Source organism: Lipophrys pholis (genome assembly GCF_963383615.2).
Source record: "Lipophrys pholis genome assembly, chromosome: 2".
In the NCBI taxonomy this organism is placed as follows: Eukaryota; Metazoa; Chordata; class Actinopteri; order Blenniiformes; family Blenniidae; genus Lipophrys; species Lipophrys pholis.
In genome coordinates, this window is record NC_137636.1 from 35872273 (window position 1) to 35892457 (window position 20185).

Consider the following 20185-nt stretch of genomic DNA (forward strand, 5'->3'; position numbering starts at 1 on the left):
CTTCACAGATCAATCATTCGACTTTTGCATATACATTCACTTTTTTGTGTTGGGTGAGCTGGTAACCACTCCGAATGTGGAACAAGTGCTCAAAGTTGCACTGGACATAGTTATTTCAACATTTTAATGCAATGAATGTGTTCTGTCACATGTTAAAGACGAAAACTTCTTGAAAAAGGTGGTAAAACCTTGTATTGTTGTGATTATTATCATTAGTAGTAGTAGACAGTGTGTTAGAATGAATAGTTATGTTCATGTTCTACAACAAACCACAACAAAAAATTTTTTTTTTGAGATTTCATCATTGATAATCTCAGATTACTTACCAGGAACATGGTAATACAAGTCTACTTCATGAATTTGTACAACCAATTGCCACATCTGTAATTTTTTTTAATTTGCGAACTGTCTCACTGGAATAACCGTCTCTTCATCTTGTCCGGGGTACTATGACAACCTTGAGCTAAAAGCCAACCTATGAAAAAACATACATTATATGTTCTTCCCCTTCATATATCTGCACTTTCAGTTGAAGATCCATTAGTCACTATGTGCAGACAATTTGAAGGATAAAGGCTTAGATATTGCACAGAGACGTGTGCATTGATTAGATGTGAAAGAAATGACCAGGGGTACTGCATGTACAGAAACTCAGAAGATTCTGATAACGCTTGATGCGACTGAAAATCTACATACAACATAAAAACGGGCTGGTACCTTACATTTTTGTCAAATATGTCTCGATATTTGGTCACATTAAACAACACGCTGGTATGGTAATACTCAAATATTTAACTAAAGCACTAAGTGGCATCAGCAACAAGCAAAATAAAGTAAATTTTTCATTGTGTAAAAGAAAAACATGGAGACCAGAAATGTCTACTGGAAAAGTATCTCCAGGTCTTTTTTATAAGACATTTGGTTGAAAAGGGTTGTGAGGTTGGCCAAAGACTTACACAGCAGGAAGCAGTGATGTGGTCACTGAAAAAGACTATCATAATGAGGAGGGAGCTAAGCCCCAAGGTAAAGCTCTTTTATTTTCCGGTCAGTTCCGATGCCAACCCTCACATCTCCGGCTGCACCGACGGTCAGGAACTTCGTGTACGGTGGAGTGACTTAGATTGCTGATACAAGCAGTTGAAATGAATTTTGTGGACAGGGTGGTGGGCAGATTTGGCCACAGGGGAGAGACTCTGTACACATTTGCATTGAGTGAAGGCACAAGGCCTCGGCAACATGAAAACAACGTCAGCCCAGGACCGACTGGAAAGATTACACTGGTTACAAAAACAATATTTTTGTAAATTGTCTATGTTTTTTCAACTGATTTAGGACAATTTTGCACCGCTGAATCCAAAAATGATGCCTGTTTCTCTCGATCAGGTCAGGTTTTTACACAAAGATGTTTTGAAGAAAGTCCAATCTTCTGATTGCATCGATTCCATTTTCATGTCATTATCGGATGATTTTTGTTAAAATCTCTCACCAGAAATAGGTGTTTGAGAAAAAATCTTTTTCCAACACAATGTATTAATTATATGTTAAAAACTTTGCAAATTGTGTAAATTGAGTAATAGACATTGATAAAGCTAGATCATTAGGTCTTTTTGGGAGAAAGCGTCATCGTTGAGAATCACTTCTTCTTCCTCAATTACTTGTTCCTCCCTAATGTCAGGAAGTTCTCCAAAGACAGGAACTGGATACTTGAGGCTACTACTCCGGTAGCAGTCAGTGACATGATTTGTCTATCCAAACCAGACAACTCTTGTTGTCTTGGTGCAAACACTCGGTGCATGCTTTGTTTTGATCACCAAGCTTAATACCAAATAGACTAACTTATTTAGTGATTGTTTGCTGACAGCAGACCCAAAGCGCTTTAATTGTTGCTGCCGTGCAAGGTGTTGTCACTATAATGGGGGCAGTTTGGGTAGGCAGAGATCAGAATCGACCACGCTACCAACTGAGCTATGCTGGATACCACAACAAGCATGAAACTTGTGACTGGATTTCTGTTACGAAAAACAGTGTATTCGCCACAGATGCAGCAGAAAATGTCTGGCTTATTTTTGCAAGATCTTCTATTCAAAGCCATTCTATTCACCTGTAACATAAAAAGTATCACTAAATCATCAATTGATGCGCGCAAACTCTTCAGAAATAAGAAAGATTTTTAAAAACATGTAACTGGCTTAGTTAAAAAAGTTGACCTGATACCTTGAAAACCAATGACAGAATGAAAGACAGAATGAAAAGACAATTTTTTTGGCTGTTGACCAGTGTTTATTTGCCTCGGTTGGCCTGTTTGGGGTCTCCTGGGACGACTAGGATGAAGGTATGGGGGATGCCTGGGTTGGTAAGAAGATGTAGGGATAAAACAAGCCAGGAATGGTGAATAATCTTTAACTGTATAATGCATTGTTACTGCCTCAGCAGTTGCCTTTTGTCATTAAAGATGTACAACACAAAAACTCTTATATGGTTTTGTTAAATAAATGTAAAGTAGAGATGCATGAGGCTGGTTGGGTTTGGCTGCAGCAGCCTGCTCCCCTGAACAGGATGGAGATGCATGGCCACATCACTGTGTTGGCACTCGTAGTGAGAATGTGTTCGGTTTGACCTCGGCCGAAGTCCGAGACCCCGTTTGCACGACAACATTTGATGTGAAAACACTTTTTTTTTTTTCCTTTTTTCATTTCATTTTCATTTTGAACACGTCAGTTGACATGGAGATGACAAAAATGCTGAAAACAATGTAGTTCTCATGTTGGGCCACTAGTGGGCGCAGTACTGTGTTTTTGTTATGAAACCACACACGCATGCTGTATAGTCTCTAGATATTAACATTGGGAGTACACGGACATTCGTATGAACAGGCGATGAATTTGGACTGTTACCACGGTGACTGTCAACTCTAAACCCCAGTGACGGACAGGTGATCTCTCCAGGGTTTCCCATGCATTCACCCATTCTTAGGATTGACTCTCGCAACCATGAACATGACTTAAATAAATTAGTGTACTAGATGGTGGAAACTCTGTGGTTAAACATTTCACCACTCTCATGTTTTTCATTGATATTTTCCGCTGCTGGCCTGGTTTCCATCCATCCTGGTGACCCTCGCTTGGTTCTCTTCACCGAAAGCGGCTCTCGTTTTTGTGGGTAATTTGACATTAGCTTCAGGCAGCCTGAAGGAGAGAGCGTTTAAGAGTCTGACTGTACTTCTACAGTATGTGTATGTGGTCAGTTTTTAGCTCCGGCTGGAACTTCATTCGGGGCCTGGGGGTTTTGCTCCGGCCTGAACATTTAATGGGCTTCGTGGCGGTGAGATGTCAGGGGAGGCAGTTACCTGTGGAAATGCCTTCCTCTTCTATCTCTCTCACACACACTTCAATGTGACATTTTCCCTCCAAAAATGCTCCATTCAAAAAGATCCAAATGCTGCTTGATTTTCCCAGTGAGACCGGAGGGGGGGAAAAGATTACCGTAAGAAATTAGGTCAGTCAAGAACCTGAATAGCGTGTGTGCAATTTGTTGGTTTGCTATGAATCTTTATATATCCCCCTGTTGGCTAATTGTCAATGAATTAGTGTTGCCAGATTGTTGTTTCATACACTGTTGATCTAATTTGGGGTGAAGTGACATTATGACATAGAATACACAAATCTGATTCAACATGTTTTTTCTACATATTCCATTAAGGTTTACTGGATTTGCCAGATCAAACTGTCATGAATAAACTATTTCATGTAGTCGGGAATAGATCAGAGGTGATACAAAATCTGTCTGGACGGGAACATTTCAAGAAGAGCATCTTGTAAGATTTAAGGTATGAGCAGAATGTGAGCTGGAAATGCTTTTTGGATGAATTGGATGGAAAAAAAAAGATATCAGCTTTATTCTGTATGTGAATGTAAAACAAAAACAAAAAAAAGTGAAACCAATATTAACAACATGTTTTCATTAACATCAGTGTCAGACATAATGTGAACATGGCGTGCAGAGCGAGTGTGGGTTACTTTAAGGTGACAACTCTGCTTTATTTAGATTTTTTAAATGGATGTATTTAATCTGTTTTCTCCAACTGGCTCATGAAGGTGCTTTAATCGCCGTGCAGTGCAGACGGTTATGTGAATGACGTAGGGGTGTTTAATATACAGCATTTTACCTGCAAATCTAAGTAAAAACTACAATGAACATTCGAAAATAACAGCTTTATATTTTAGCGTTTATGAATGATTATATGTTACTGCTTTGTTGAAATATTTGACGTTTTCCGCACAATACTATAGAGAAAAAAGAGTTCATGACTTTTGTTTTGCAGATCCTTTAAAATTTATAGTTAAAACCTCAATAATTAATTTATTTTTTCTCTTTGGTGGGATGTAATTCCTATTTATAGGCACAAAACACACGGATGGCTGAAAACAAAACCTTATCCAGTTTAATGTTCTGCAAATAGATTGGTAGTGAAAATAAGAAAAACAAATAATTTCTATGGGGCAAACAAATGATCCAAATAAACGTGTCACAGTAGGATTCAGACAATCCAGATCTGTTGGAAAAACTAAATCCTCGTGTGAAAAGCTTATGGGGAGGTTGGTTAGTGAGCGCCAGAAGAGGACAGGGGTGTGCTGCGTAAAAGCAGAATATGCTGAGAGTGGGAGGGATAGGAATTAGCCTGGGTGGAGAGCAAATGGAAAAATAAGAGTTGGATGAAATAAAGATGGAGGTGGAGATGAGCATGACGCGTGGCGGCAGTGGGAGCAGAAATCCTTGGGAGTCCGGAGAGCCATGCACATTGCCGACTTGGCCACAGCGGTCTGAATCATTCATTCTCCTTTAGTTTTTATGGCAATCTCAGTAAACATCGGCCTTGTGCTGCGTCAAAGGACTTGTTTTCTCCAACAGCATGAGTGCTGCTGAGAGACGATGGAGGGTGAAGTATAACACTCTCCACCTCTTCTGTTCTCAATTTTCGGGCTTTCTTTTAACCCTTTCTTTTGTCACGCATGCACCTCCCAACTGCGGTCATGAAAGTTTCAGAGCCTTGGCATGAAGTGCTCACAATGGAAGGGAACTTATCCGAGGTTGAACGTTTCCTGTCTGCATCTAAACACAGCGAGGCAGCGCTTCCAAACTGATGCAATATGCACTATGTCCTAAATATACATTTCATCTGGGGAAAACTGTTATCAAAGCTGTTCATACATTGTAGTTTTGAAGTGGATGGACAAAGCTCACAGTCACAGACCCCCCCCCTACTAATCTTCACCATTGCACAAAGCTACAACGGTGTGATGCGCCACCAAAAAACGGCTTTAAACAAGTCATGAACTACACCCAGTGGCCAGAAAAAAACACAAACCCAGTACAAGAGATGTAAATCATAAAAACCAAACTCCATATAACCATGAAAAGGCTGAAAATATCCAAAAACAGACAATAAAAAAAAACCCCACACAATTGCTCAAAGCAACTACATAATAATTCAAACCAACTAATACACTCACCAAGCATCAAAGTACCATTAAAAAGACACTAAATGATCACAAAAACAGACAATACAACACAAAGCAACCACAAAAAAAAGAAAAAAACTAGAAAATAGGATAGAAAACAGTAAAATACTCATAACGACCACAAAGAAAAACACTATTACCACAAAAAGATGCACAAATGACAGAAAGTAACTAAAAAGAGACACAAAACAATAAACAAAATGCAGAAGCAAACAAATAAAGATCAGACAATCCCCAAAATTAATAAATAACCACACAGACATAGAATGACTGTAAAAAGCATAAAGATACCCCATAAAATGTAAAACCATGAGAACCAATCCCAAAATTAAAGCTCAGAGCTCAAAGTCACAGTAAATCAGATAAATCGTTTTTACTAGTACATTGAGGAAGAACAGGGTGATGTAAAAACGCTGCCATCCAAAGAGCATTTTCAACAACAGAAAATTTACTGAAAACACAAAAACGTAACATAAAAAGACATAAACTAACCCCCCAAAAAACACACTAAACAACAAAACTATGCAAAATAACTAGAAACAAACAAAACTACGCAAAGTGAGGCATAAACGCAGTATAGTGACATACAATGATGAACAAATACAAAACAACTTAAAAAAGTGTGCAATGCACCATAAAAACACACATCACCACAAAGTGGCACAGAACAATCACAGTTATAAAGTAATCAAAAAGACACATCGAGCATATAAACGGAGACACTGTACAAATAAAAAGTCAAAACAATTACAAATAAACAATCATAAATAATCATAAATAATGACAAACATAAAACAACCGCAAAAGGCATGAGGACGCTGACAGAATCACACTGAAAGACACAAATGAACAGAAACATAAATAAAGCACAGACAAAAAACTAACTACAAAATGAGAAATGCAAAAAAATAGAAAATAAAAAGATTTGTCCACAAAGCCATTTTTAGTCTTCCAAGCTTTAGTTTTCCAAGTTTCCTCCTGTACAAATTATTGCTTTCCAATGATCCCAGTGAGTTTTTGCTGATCAGACGTGTTTTCTGAACACCATCATGACTTCAAATGTATTGAAAAGTGACCTTTAAAAAAACCCATAAAAACACTTGTTTATGTTAGGGATGGTCTGATGCTCATTCTGCTCATTATTACTCCAGCTGTGGTTCAGAACCCTCACTCAAAATCAATACATAGATATGTTGTTATTTAACTTTTGTATTTAATTTAATTTTTTTAGCTTGGTGACTGTATTTTACAGACAACAGTAAAAGGTGACTTTTCAGTCAGTCCTCCTCAACTGAGCACGTACAGGATTACACCAGGAGCCTTGCTCCTCCCTCTTTAGTACGCTATTAAACATGAGTGGAGATTCCATCTTCAGCTTGGAGCAGCAGCAGCCCTGCTGACGCCCTCAGAGGACTGCTGACATGTGTCAGCCCTATCATCAACTCCTCCCACACACACACACACACACACACACACACACACACACACACACACACACACACACACACACACACACACACACACACACACACACACACACACACACACACACACACACACACACACACACACACACACACACACAGGCCAACCATGTCAACAGCAGCACACAGAAGAGTCGTTCATAACACGCATCATTCCAATGACTGGCTGCTGACTTTCCATTTTTTCACTCTGCAGATGCGCCCTTTCACATGTTGATTAACCGTATCAGTTTAAGCAAAAATGAATACGACTAAAACACATTTAGATTCAGATATTATCCAATAAAGATTTAGTTTTGGGTTCAACGCATTTGTAATTGTTTGCATTTTCGCAAGTCATATCTCATTGCATCAACTTCAACTAATAATTTCAGTTAGAGCTTTTTACACACTATAATAACATATCTGGAAACACAGAGGTTATAAAAAGAATTCCTCTTGTTTTCCGACGTCAAATAACTACAGATTTTCTCGAAACTCAATTGCCTGTTTTGGTGATTAATCATTTTTACAGAGTCTGGTCTGTTTTTCTGAATACTACGCTCTAATTAAAGCCTAATGAGTAGCGCAAATTGGAAAAGTAATTTTCCTGCCTTACTGAATATATATTTTTTTTTATGAGTGTCTAGTTTGTGTTTTGGTTAATTATTTTAAATTATGATGCAGTGTTTAATAGTCTGATGATGCTAATGACTCATCAGTGATCACTGGTGTGCAAACAAAACAATGCTTGATTTTCAAACTACAGTCAGGGTGTTGGGTTTTTTTCTGTTTTGGGTTGGGTTTGTTTTACAAGTGCTTATGGGAATTACACATCCTGGAATTTCTGTGCACGACAGAATCTGAAGTAAAGTTTTATGAGACATGAGGAAACAGGAAGACAACTTCACCAAAGAAAAACAAATGTGAGTAAAATGTGACTTTTACATGAGCTAGAGTCTAAAAACACAGTTGTAACTGGCTGAATGGTTCGTGGCCTGTGCACGACACTGTCTGTAAACAGACACTCGCTGTTCTTCTAAAGCATCTGGTGGGGAAATGAGAAGAGGAACCAAAGAGGAACATAATCTTTCAGTAAATAATTATTAATTCTCATAAAATAACATTCACTGCAATGATCACATGCAACAAGAAGTCTTATTATTACCCCTTAACAGACATGTAAAAAATAAATAAAATAAATAAATAAATTTAAATAAACTTTGACTTCGTTATTGTTCCTGTGCAGTGTAACCTTTTCAATATGAAATCCCTTAATCCAATTAACCCCCCCCCCCCCCCCCAATGATAAGGTTTATATTGTTCTGTTGACTGAGCTCAAGGTTTTGATCTCATATTGTTCTTTTTATTCCATCCCTCCCTGAGATAAAATTCAATTAACTTCAAAACCACCAGCACAAATCTTAAAAAAAAACTCCTGGTGAATTGAATCATTACCCGCTTTAGCTTTTTTTTGTGCAAACAAATCCCTCTGACTTTGACCTCTTGTACCAAACCTTTCGCGATGAACAAGTCAGACTTGTTTTTCTCTCTCTCCTTCATTCATCCCCTCAGCACTGGTGTTGAGGTTGTAAAAGTGAGTGGGAGTCAATTCAGCCTCTTCACCGACACCAGCACCACTCGCTCTGACTCCTAATGTGGCGGGTGAAGCAAGGTCATGCTGTAGTCGCCTGGTCAGAGAGCCGGTGAATAATGCAGATGATTATGAAATCCCTGCACCTTCAAACACATATTAGTGTAAGACGTCTCGGCCACACAGCTGACAAATACGCTGCCTCAGATAATAACGTGGCTGCTGCGCTCACACATCCAAGACTCACCCGCCGCACTCTGCCCTCCATAAGGTAAGAAAAACAACAAGCGCTCATCAGTACGGGGAAGAAATCAAAGCTGATGGATGATGATGGTATCGCAGCATGATTAGAGCAACGTGGGGGCATCAGAATGCCGATGTGATGCCCACGCTCCACGGTCATCATATCAAGTCACGGAGAAGTGTCCGCGGCGTCTCGGGCGCACTTCACTCTGAATCACAATCGAGTCAGCGGCCACAATTGATGCACTTTCGATTCTCTGTGAAAACGCGACAACCAAAAAGAGAAGACTTGACCTGTTTCTTTCTTACAGTAGAAATGAGCTTCGTTTGTGGTCCAGGAGGGGAAAACAAAATACAGATTTGCGTAAAACCTGTACAACTTGAATGATGACTAAGACGAGAGGCTCCCAACCTGTGGCCGTGGACCCCTTCAGGGGGCGGAGACTCTGCATGCTCCAAGGTTATCATTATTAGATTTGCACAAAGGAAACATTATCAACTCTGAGGCTGACCTGGAACAAGGTGCATTGCTTTCTGCTTCAAGGTTTCTGAGAGTGTTTTTGAAAAACCATCGTTTGGCTTCACTGTAATCCATCCATCCATCCATCCATCCATCCATCCATCCATCCATCCATCCATCCATCCATCCATCCATCCGTCCATCCATCCATTGTCCTCCGCTTATCCGGGGCCGGGTTATGGAGGCAGCAGTCTAAGCAGGGATGCCCAGACTTCCCTCGTCCCAGACTCTTCCTCCAGCTCATCCGGTGGGACCCCAAGGAGTCCCCAGGCCAGTCGAAAGACATCGTCCCTCCAGCGTGTCCTAGGTCTGCCCCGAGGCCTCCTACGGAGGGACATGCCCGGAACACCTCCCTTGAGAGGCGTCCGGGGGGCATCCAAAACAGATGCCCGAGCCTCAGCTGGCTCCTCTGGATGTGGAGGAGCAGCGGCTCTACTCCGAGCTCCTCCCTTTTGGCTTAGCTCCTTCTTCACCACGACAGACCGATACAGCGACCGCATAACTGCAGACGCTGCACCGATCCGCCTGTCGATCTCACGCTCCATCTTCCCCCCATTCATGAACAAGACCCCAAGATACTTGCACTCCTCTACTTGGGACAAGGGCTCTCCACCGACCTGAAGGAGGCAACCCACCTTTTTTAGGTCCTCCTGTGAGCCCACCACCCACAGAGGCCAACGTAGGAGTCGGGTGCCGTGTGGATTGGGTGGCAGTCGACGGCAGGGGCCTCGACGACCCCATCCCTGGACACAGAATCTGGCTTCACTGTAATATTTTGGCCAATCAGAAAAAAGTGGGCACAGATTCTTTCTTAGAATGGTGGATACTGAGGGGGAAAATGTTTCACCATATCACATTTGTGATTTGTTTAATAAGATCAGTCAGAATGCAAATTGTTGTTTACGAGTCCAGGAAGATAGTTGCCACCATTATTTCTGGTTCAGCTGGAGGTTTCCTCCTCATGTGCTCACTCCTGTGGGGTTATTATTTTGAAATATACATATCATTTGAATATTGTGTGCAATGAGTTTTCTATGTTGTTGTTGGAGCTGTGGATATGTCTTCTCCAGAAGGTCAGAGGGCAACGGAGATGATCCCAGATGACTATCAGTGAAGGCAGGGTACATTTTAGACATTGCACACACACACACACACACACACACACACACACACACACACACACACACACACACACACACACACACACACACTAAAGAGCAACATCCAGTGTTGCCAATTAATCTCAAATGCATGTTTTCAGATGATGGGAGGAAGCTGGAGTGCTGTACTAGCCCTACACTTCTTCCGGCACTCAACAAAGGTGGTCGCTTCTTTCCTCTCCTCCCTCGTCTTCCATGCTTGCTGCGCCTTGTCTTGTACTGTCCCGTGTCAGAATCCAGCAAGAGCCTCTTTTTACATCCTTTTCTGAACCGAACCCAAACCATGGAATTGATCAGCTGGTCTCTCAATGCAATCGACCAAATTTTTACAACAAGACGATCGGGCAAGGGACAGCCCACATGTCCAGATGGGACGTTTGCTACGGATACACGCTCGACTCCTGGGACAGCTGGAGGTCCATGTGTCTGTCAATTCTTTCTATTGAGGACGTGGAAGACCTCTACATAATTGGATTCACGATAACATGTATGCTGCTGATTGGAGCTGGCGGCTCTCTGATCTTTTGCAAACTTGGGAAGACGCAGCCAGCTGCATTGGGAAGGCTGCCAATAGTCAATGAGGGATTGGGCAGGGCTTTGAACGCTCAGACTCATGTGATAAACGAACTCAAGAGTGCGCAAGACGCGACTTTTGAATGTTTACTCCGAATGGAAATCATCTTGAAGAAATGCAGGCCTCGGCTGGAAAGCTAAAAAATGACCACCGATTTTAGAGCAGCATGAAGACCAGAGACTGAAGGACGAGAGAAAGCTGAAGTCGTCCTGACCAAAAACAAATCTTATCTACATTTGGATTCCCTCAGACGTCCAGACGGCAAAGGCTGGATTGTTTTTTCTATTTCTCCTGGATGTGACTGTTAAAACAGAGGCTCTGCCCTTCCCCTGATATCTCCTCACACCCGCTCCACTGGGAACTTGTCTCTGATCAGAACTATCAAGGCCGTCTCATGACAACAGATGTCGGACTGACACTGCAGAGATAAGCAACAGTACTTTCACCGCCTCCGTTGGCCTGCCCCCCCCCCTCCACGCAGGGGCACCTGGGGGAGGTTAGCTGCACACCTATGAGTGGCTGTGCGCTCCACCCCCCTCCTCCCAGCGGCGGGCTGCAACACTTCCTCTCCTATGCCCACACGTGCATATGTTGTAGTCTGTGTTGATGCTTTAAATGTGCTTGAGGTGTTTTTTTTTTTTTTTCTAATTACAAACTGTACTCCCTTAGAGCACAGTCTGAAGTCGGCCTTTTTTTTCTCCTCTCTTCACCTCTTGTCGTCTCTCTTTTCCCCAAGCTTAACATGAAATTGTGTTGTACTTGTACAATGACAATAAAGTTTGATTGGTTGATTGATACTGTGACTGACCAATGGCCTGATGTAAATTACATGAAATCAATGTAATCAATGTTATTTAATGTAATGAAAAAATTAGTTGGGAGCAATTTTGTAAAGAGTCATTTAAATCCAGGTTGTATTAATGACACATATGTCGCTGTCCTTTGATTTGATAATTTTCATTTATGGGCTAACTCAAAGTCTGTTCAATGTTATGTGACGTGATTATTGTGATACTAACTGTATGAGCAGCCGGTGTTTTGGATCTACTGGTTTCCATAGGGACTGTGACCACCTTCTGATAGCTTCGGCTGTTTTGTTGTTGCTAGGTAAAGAAGACGTTAATAACAAAGTGAGGTAGAACCCATATATGATTTTGGGGAGTTCAGTTTGAGGGGACGTGCCTGGTGGGAAAAAGCCTAAAATAACTTAGTCTGTTGTAAACAAGCAGCTAAAGAGTAACATCAATTTATTGTCATTGGGACTTTTTTCCCCACTCAGCACTCTATCAGGGATTTAATGTTATATAAAGATATTCTAAGCCTTATATAACATAGTAATAAACCCTTTTCTTACTTTATATTTACATATTTGTGTTATTTGCAGTTAATTGCTCAAATTTAAGATAGATAGATAGATAGATAGATAGATAGATAGATAGATAGACAGATAATCTCTCAATAAACTATATGTTAACAATGTTTATTTTATAGGTTACTTTCCTTGTTGCTTTTATGAGAAATATGTTTTGTGTGGCTGTTTATATATGTTTATATATGTAATAAGCATTTTTTTGCTACTTGATGAAGGTTTTGACATTTCTACAAATTTTAGCAATTTATATAATCTGTTTTACCCCCCCCCCCCCCCCCCCCCCCCAAAGAAAAAATCCTAATGCCATTGGCCAATCAAAATGATCTATAAATCTTGGTGGGAGGGGCTACACTTGATTTCATTTTCTCAGCCAATGAGAGGAGAGGGTTTCTAGCCGAGGAACAGCTGGTTGTTTGTGAGCAGATGGCTCAGTGGAGTGGAAAACCAGCACCCTATTGTACTCAACAGAAAAGGCTCTCTGCCCATATATGGTCAGATGAGATGTGAGAATCCGGTCGGACCGGAGCTCGGCATGAAGGAGGATCGTTTCATTCATCTGCTCCTGAGGGGCTTTATGTGCAGAGTGGGAGGAGGACACACGGAACACATGACCAGGACTGTGTTCCCACTGTGAATTTGACAAACTTCAGACATGTTGCTCTCAGAATCTGGGGATGACCTAGATGAGCTGCCATCAGATTTAGACTCTGAAAGCGAGGAGAGCAACTGTAGTCTGGACGAGGATTACACTCCAAGGGGCGTGGCCAGGGGGACCGACAAGTGAGTACAGGCGCCTGAAGGTCGGCTCAAATCCAACCTCATGAATCCTTCCTTGATTATTCTTTTTCCCCTCACATAAGTTACATCTGGCAATACATATAGAAATAAATCTTTTGTTTGCACTATAAGGGTTTGTAGTCCTGTTTTGCGCGTTTGAACGTGCATGCGCTCTGGAGAGCACCTGCTGAGTGCCTCGCGCTGCCCTCTTGTCCTTGCTGAAGCTGACAAAGGCTGACGAGCACACATAATCTGCAGCAAGTGAATGGAAAGGCCCCGTACACATAACAAAAATAAATAAATATGAGCTTTTCTTTTCGCGCGCTGCCCGCTGCCAATGCATAGTTTTACTGTGCGCACACATACCTGCTCTTTGCAAGCCGGGACCTGTAGTTGAAACCTGTTTTTCATCCATCTGCCATTATTCATTGGCAGTATTCTCACGCAGCAGCCATTTAGGACTCCACTCAGATGAGATATTACACAATATATTCCACTACAAAGTAAGTTACACAAAAACCCACACAAATCGCCTCTGCAAGGGAAAGGCCTCTCTACACCACACAGCACACATTTCTAATTCCCCTAATTGTTAAAAATATGTATAGTTGAAACACTTTATGCATAGAAGTCCTGAATTAATTATATATTATTATATTGGAGCTTAGCTTTATTCTATGTTTTACTACAGTGTCATAATGGGCCTTGCAACGTTTTGATAAAATAAGATAATATGTGTAATATGTGTGATTCTGCCTGCTTTCATAGTAATCCCTAATGACTGAGGGAGGAACAAAAACATGGTCATGTAATTAAGTTTATCCCAGTTTGGGGTTAGGCAATGCACATTTCTATATATTTTGTTTTAATTTTAAGTCATATCATCCTTCACCCTAACCTGGAGATGAATGATGCTGCTATTATCAGGCTGCAAGACCATAAGGGCAGATCATTTTGCACTTTTAAATATTGTTTAATGATTTAAGGAACATATCTAATTATAATTTTTCTGGCAGATATTGGGATTTTAATTTGATTTGCTAAATTTCTTCGAATCCACCTTCAGTGCAATTAATCACGATGTACAGTAATAGGCCTGACAGCACCTCAACCTCTATTACTTTGACAAGTGGTTTTAACTGGTTAAATTGAAGTTAAACTTCTTCCTAACCCCTTTTCGAACATGTAATGCTCGCATTTAAACATTTCAGTGTGTGCCATCTGAACTCTCTATGACTCATTTGGATGATTGTCTCTTTTTAAAAAATGTTTCTCTTGTTTCTTTATTTTCGTTTTTTTTTTTTTTACATGTTTGGATAAATACAATTATTATTATTATTAATGGTTATTAATTTTAAGAGGCAAACATGCTACATCCTGAGGCTACTTTAGGAATATTCAATATATTCAAAGATATTTGGTTGATCCTAAAGTAAATTCAAATTTTCCGCCACTTTTACAAAAACATCAGTAAATAAATACAATTTGTTATTCACAGACATTAACCATTAATATAAAAAAAAAAAAAAAATCAATAATTATAGTGTACATCATATTTGGAAATATATACAAAATAATTACATACACCACTAGAGATCCATCCATCATGCTTATATCCTGTTTATACACTAAGAAATAATCCAAACAAATGCATATACTTCATCTATTTTGTCAGGCCATTATTTATTTAGCTATGTATTACATATTATTTGCTTGCTTTGCTCTGTTATGTTTTTCTTTTGTTGTCCAAAATGAACTTAAAAAAAGAAAATATTACTAACACACAGACATCTGAACAAGTATAAAAAATATGTGTGTCTACTAGAGTGAGGTATGTTTATTGTTATGATTCAGCAACCTTTCAGTAAAATCACTCAAACGATTTCTGAAAAAACACACCAATGACGATGTTTAGATCAGGTTGATCTGGAAAAGTGAATGCACAACAAATGAAATGTGTACTTAGCAGACGGATGAATTGTATTGGAGTCTCCAGGCCGTCTTTCCTGGTGCTCTCATTTTCACTTGCATTGACAATTTGTAGAAAGTGCTCTTTAGTTCATTCCAATATTTTCTGTCTTGCAGGCTGCTCTGCTACATTACAGTTGACAAAGGGAAAGCATTGCCCTGTATTTTATGTAACTTTACGTCTATATTTTCATGTACAGGGACGACTTAAGTGACGACGGCAGCTCGGATGGGGAATGGAATAGCAGGAGGACGAAGAGAAGAGCTTCCACTCGCCAATGCCGCTCCGTCTTCGCCTCCCCAATGTCCCCCCAAAGATCTCCTTTAAAAACTTGGGAACAGAGCCCTCTCAGAAAGAGGATTCTCCGTGAACGTACTCCCAAGAAAGGCACCCGCCCCCCTAACACTGGCGAGAGGATCTATAACTCTCACAGGAAAAGTCAAAGTGGAAAGCGACAACCAGACGAGGATGGAGATGCCGAGGAGCGATGGCGTGATGTCGATGAGGAAGACGTTGAGCCTCCTCAGCCCAGGTTCAGACCAGAGAGAGATGCTGGGCCACAGTTGAACAGAACAGCGAATTACACACCGCTGGAGCTCTTTCAGCTTTTCTTTTCTACCACAGTCATTGATACATTGGTGAAAAACACCAACGTCTACGGCGAGAGGAAGTACCAAGGCCAGAGGGAAAGCTGGGTGCCTGTCACAGCAGCAGATATGTACTCCTTCATCTGCCTTGTCCTCTACATGGGAATTGTGCCCTTAAAAACCCTGAAGGAGTTCTGGAGAGGATCTAAACTGTTCTGCCTGCCTTTCCCCGCCTCGGTGATGCCTTGCAGACGCTTCTTAGCCATTTCTCGCAGTCTGCACATGAATGATCCTGAAGTTGAAACGGCCAATGACCAAAAAAGAGGGACACCCGGATATGACAGACTTTCCAAGATAAAGCCACTGTATGGGCAGATCTTGGAGGCTTGTCACACCTTTTTCCACCCCCACCAGCACATCTCCATAGATGAGCGAATGGTGGCGAGCAAAGCTCGAATCGGGTTCAAGCAGTACATCAAGAACAAGCCCACAAAATGGGGATTCAAGCTCTTCGTTTTGGCAGACTCGTCGTGTGGCTACACCTTGAATTTCTTTGTTTACGGAGGAAGAGAAAGCGAAGTCACGGGAAAGGGGCAAAGCTATGATGCAGTCATGAGACTGCTTGACATCCCCTTCCTGGGCAAGGGTTACAAGCTCTATGTGGATAACTTCTACACCAGTCCGACTCTCTTCCTTGACCTCCTGAAGAGAAAAATCTGGGCCTGTGGCACCGTCCGGTCCAACGTGTCCGGTTACCCCAAAACAAAAAAGAATCCCATGCCGGAGAAAACGCCAAGAGGAACCATTCGATGGATCAGGAAGGAAAAGTTGCTGTTTGTGAAATGGTTTGACACGCGGGAGGTAACAATGTGCTCCACGATACACAAGGCCTTCAGCAACGACACGGCAAAGCGCAAAGTGAAAAGCGCTGACGGACAGTGGACAGTGAAGCAGGTTCCCGTCCCAGGCTGCATCAAGGATTACAACAAGCACATGGGCGGCGTTGATCTGTCAGACGCACTGATAGGTTACTACAACGTCCTTCACAAAACACAACGATGGTACAAAACTCTGTTTTATCATTTCGTGGACATAGCCACGGTGAATGCCTTCATACTCCATAAAGATATGTGCAAACTGCAGAATCGCCCCATAGTCACGCAGAAAAACTTCAGGGAACAGCTGATTTTGTCCCTGGCTGACATCGGATCGACTCCACGCCGGTCGGGTCCACAAAACTTTATGGTGCCTGTCTCACCTTTCAAAGTGCCTCCTCTCTCTCCGTTCAAAGGCTTACCTGCCTCCGCATCCAAAGTGGGCCTGTCCTCTCAGATTAATGCCCCCCTCGCCTCACCTCCTCAGCCTGAATCAGCCCCCGGCTCTCCTTCTGCAGCACCACCCGCTTCTCAGTCCACCGCCGCGGCCCCCGATCCTCCGGGTTCAGGCCACCTGCCTTCTTATTTTGTGGAAAACATGAGCAACGTAGCCTCCAGAGACCGAGCCACTGCGGGCAGGAGGGCTTGTGTGGTCTGTAAAAGAAAGTCGCCGGTCTATTGCAGCACTTGTCAAAAAACACTTTGTTTCACCACTTTGAGGAACTGCTACAGCGAGTGGCACAGAAGCAACAACATCTGTGTTTAGGCGGCTGTATATAGTGTGTAAAAAAGGAAGGTGAAGTGGACTCCAGCTTTCAGTAAATTGCTCAGGACCTTCATGAAATGTGCCTTTCAGCAACCGAACAGATGTGAAGTGCCTCACGGTTACGTCGGTGAACTCTCCACTATAGCCATACCATTAGCTCATAATGTCGTTATTTTATGATCATAAGAAGTGTTTGAGAAGCTCTTTCAAGTCGTCTCCGAGCTGTTTAAGAGTCAGTCCTTTAACTTCATAGACATATACGTGGTAGGAACCTTTGGTTAGTTAATAAGAAGGAAAACGGAGGCCTTGTTTACGTGACAACGTTGCTCGGAGTCACTGAAAATGCAACCTTTTGAAAACGGCTCTCATTTGTCTGTTTACGTGAACGTTTGCATGTTTGCCGTTGTCGATGTTTATAACGTGATGTTTTCTGTGTGCGTCGGTGTGTGGGTTCATTACAAAAAAGAAAACAGCACCGACTTGTGGCCCAACATGAAAAATGACATTTCCGTGTAAACAGATGTCACTTTGAGAACGTTTCTGAAATGAAAACACAAAAAAAAATGATGCGTTCTCACTTTAAACGTCATGTAAACATTGTTGATGTGTAATATTTGAAAATAATAGACAGTACATTTGCTTATTTGGTATATTCTTGCACTGGTTGAGTAAAAAGGAAAAAAAAATACTCCGATAATGATAATTTTGATAATTATGTTTGCAGGGATCAAGGGACATGAACACCAGATAAAAACTGATGACTCTAAAGAGGACATACAGTATATTAGACATTGTCAGGTCTTTCTGTTCGGTTGGGGCTTGTGAAGGTGTTTCTACTCAGACTGATTATAATGCCTTAATAATCCCGATCCAAAAAGGAACAAATATGCAGAAACTTTGAAAAGGAAACCGGAATTTCACCTACACCACCTCAGAGCAGTGATCTCTCTCTCAGTTATTGAGCATCGTATGTGAAACAGACGTCTAGCGAGCTTAACCAGGGACGTCTGTGAAGGTGGAAACCTCGTGTCATCCTCGTCTTTTCACCTGCATCTGAGAGCCTTTCTCACCACACTGGAGCTTGAAATACCTTTGCCTCGGCTCACCACTGTGATGATATTGCTTCTTGTGGGAAGTGCACATGATTTCATTTCAAGGGTGTATTCTTTGTACAATGCAGGGAGCTCTGCATCGGAGTATGAAGCAGACAGGGACATGACACTTGAATGTAAGAACTTGGTGCAGAAGAGTTTATTTACACAGCGATTGACTGTTTACATGGCAAAGCCTCTCCAGATGTCTTTTTTTTTTTTTTTTTCATAACATGAGAATGTGTGGATATGAAACATGGCTGATTATTCAGCTGTAATTTCACATTTTGTGTGGCGCAGACATGTTTTTTACTCAATTCAGGATTTAAGGATAAAGCCACTTTGGGTTTCAGGTTGCATTTATCACACACAATGATTTAGCTTCTTCAAATTGGATTGACGCATGGAGGAGGCATTAATATATGGGATTGTGCTAAAATTTCAGAAAGGTACTTACTATTTATTTTTTCATCACATTGTAAAATAATTCTACAGAAGTTGAGATCACTGTTCGATGTCAACGCCATTTGCCTTCAAAGCGCCATCAATTCTTCTCGGTACACTCGCACACAGCTTTTGAAAACTCTCCACAGGGACATCATTGTGAACATCTTCTGGAGATCTAACCACAGATTCTGTGTGGAAATAGGCACGTTTACATATTATTCTCTCCTCATGTAATCCCGAACAGACTGAAATGAAGCGGCTGCTTGCAGAATTTCTCACCAATCAGACTCCCGATGAGACTGCATGGTGGATAAATATCATTTGCTCTGCCTCAAGCTTTTGCTTTCTATTGTATAAAACACACTGTAATAAATAAAATACACATTTACTAGCTTTTATGCGTCTGTTTCCCCAGAATGTGCTTTTTCAACCTCTCCCAGAAACATGAAATTAAACCAATGCACACCGGACATGCATTTCAGGACGTCAGCATGGTTACAGAAAACCTACCATAACGTTTCTGCTCAATAACTAGTGACTTCAGGCTACGTTTCACGGTAATTCAGCCAAAAGACTGTAATGTGAATGTAGTATTGTGTGAGTAAATAAGTATTAGAATTGAAAGTGTCAGGAACCTTGAAACCTCTGATTAAGTCCATTGTTTTCCAATTTAAAATGTGCTTTCAGTGAAGTTACATGTTTTTTTTTGTATTGCAAGTCTTTTTGATGTGAATCGGTAGTGTTCTGTGCTTATTATGTAAATATTTAGTTCAAAAAAAAAAAAAGCTGCACGGATTGTCGTCTTTTTACAACGGCGGAGAGTTATAAAATGAAAGAATAATCATTAATCAGTATAAATGAATGTGAACAAATGAGTAGTAAACTTATATTAAGAGTTATTTATAGTTATTTGTAGTTTTGGATTTCATTACACTATGTGAAGAGTTTAAGATGAATTAACTGAGATCATGTATGTATATGAAGATGGAAAATGATTAAGTCGCACATTTATCACCATAAAGAAAATGTGGGAGTTAAAAACACGACAACATGTTTAGTGTAGCTTTCATTTGAACAACGACGACCTAAAGTTAAAGTAAAAACATAGAAAATAAAAATATAAACAAACTGATCAGTACTTTTTTCATGATATAACACTTTATGATATTTTTTTAAATTAAAAAGGAATATATCTTTTGAATTGCATATACTTTCAAGTAGGATTATA

The 20185-nt window shown here is 40.9% G+C and overlaps 2 protein-coding genes across 2 annotated transcripts in view; one reads left to right on the top strand and one right to left on the bottom strand.

Moving 5' to 3' along the window:
* The window catches only part of LOC308125541 (protein kinase C-binding protein NELL1-like), a 430629-nt gene that overhangs the window by 198773 nt on the left and 211671 nt on the right, over window positions 1-20185 (bottom strand). The window lies entirely within an intron of this gene.
* Window positions 13003-19346, top strand: LOC308125535 (piggyBac transposable element-derived protein 4-like). Its single transcript, XM_080489380.1, has 2 exons — window positions 13003-13225; window positions 15391-19346. Exons 1-2 carry the CDS (start codon window positions 13098-13100, stop codon window positions 17417-17419), a joined length of 2157 nt encoding a protein of 718 aa, XP_080345506.1. The 5' UTR covers window positions 13003-13097; the 3' UTR covers window positions 17420-19346.

Bases quoted from the DNA above. Each gene is read 5' to 3' on its own strand.
- LOC308125535 (XM_080489380.1), top strand. From the start codon at position 13,098: ATGTTGCTCTCAGAATCTGGGGATGACCTAGATGAGCTGCCATCAGAT. The intron at 13,226-15,390 runs GTGAGTACAGGC...TTTCATGTACAG, and splicing joins GTGGCCAGGGGGACCGACAA to GGACGACTTAAGTGACGACG.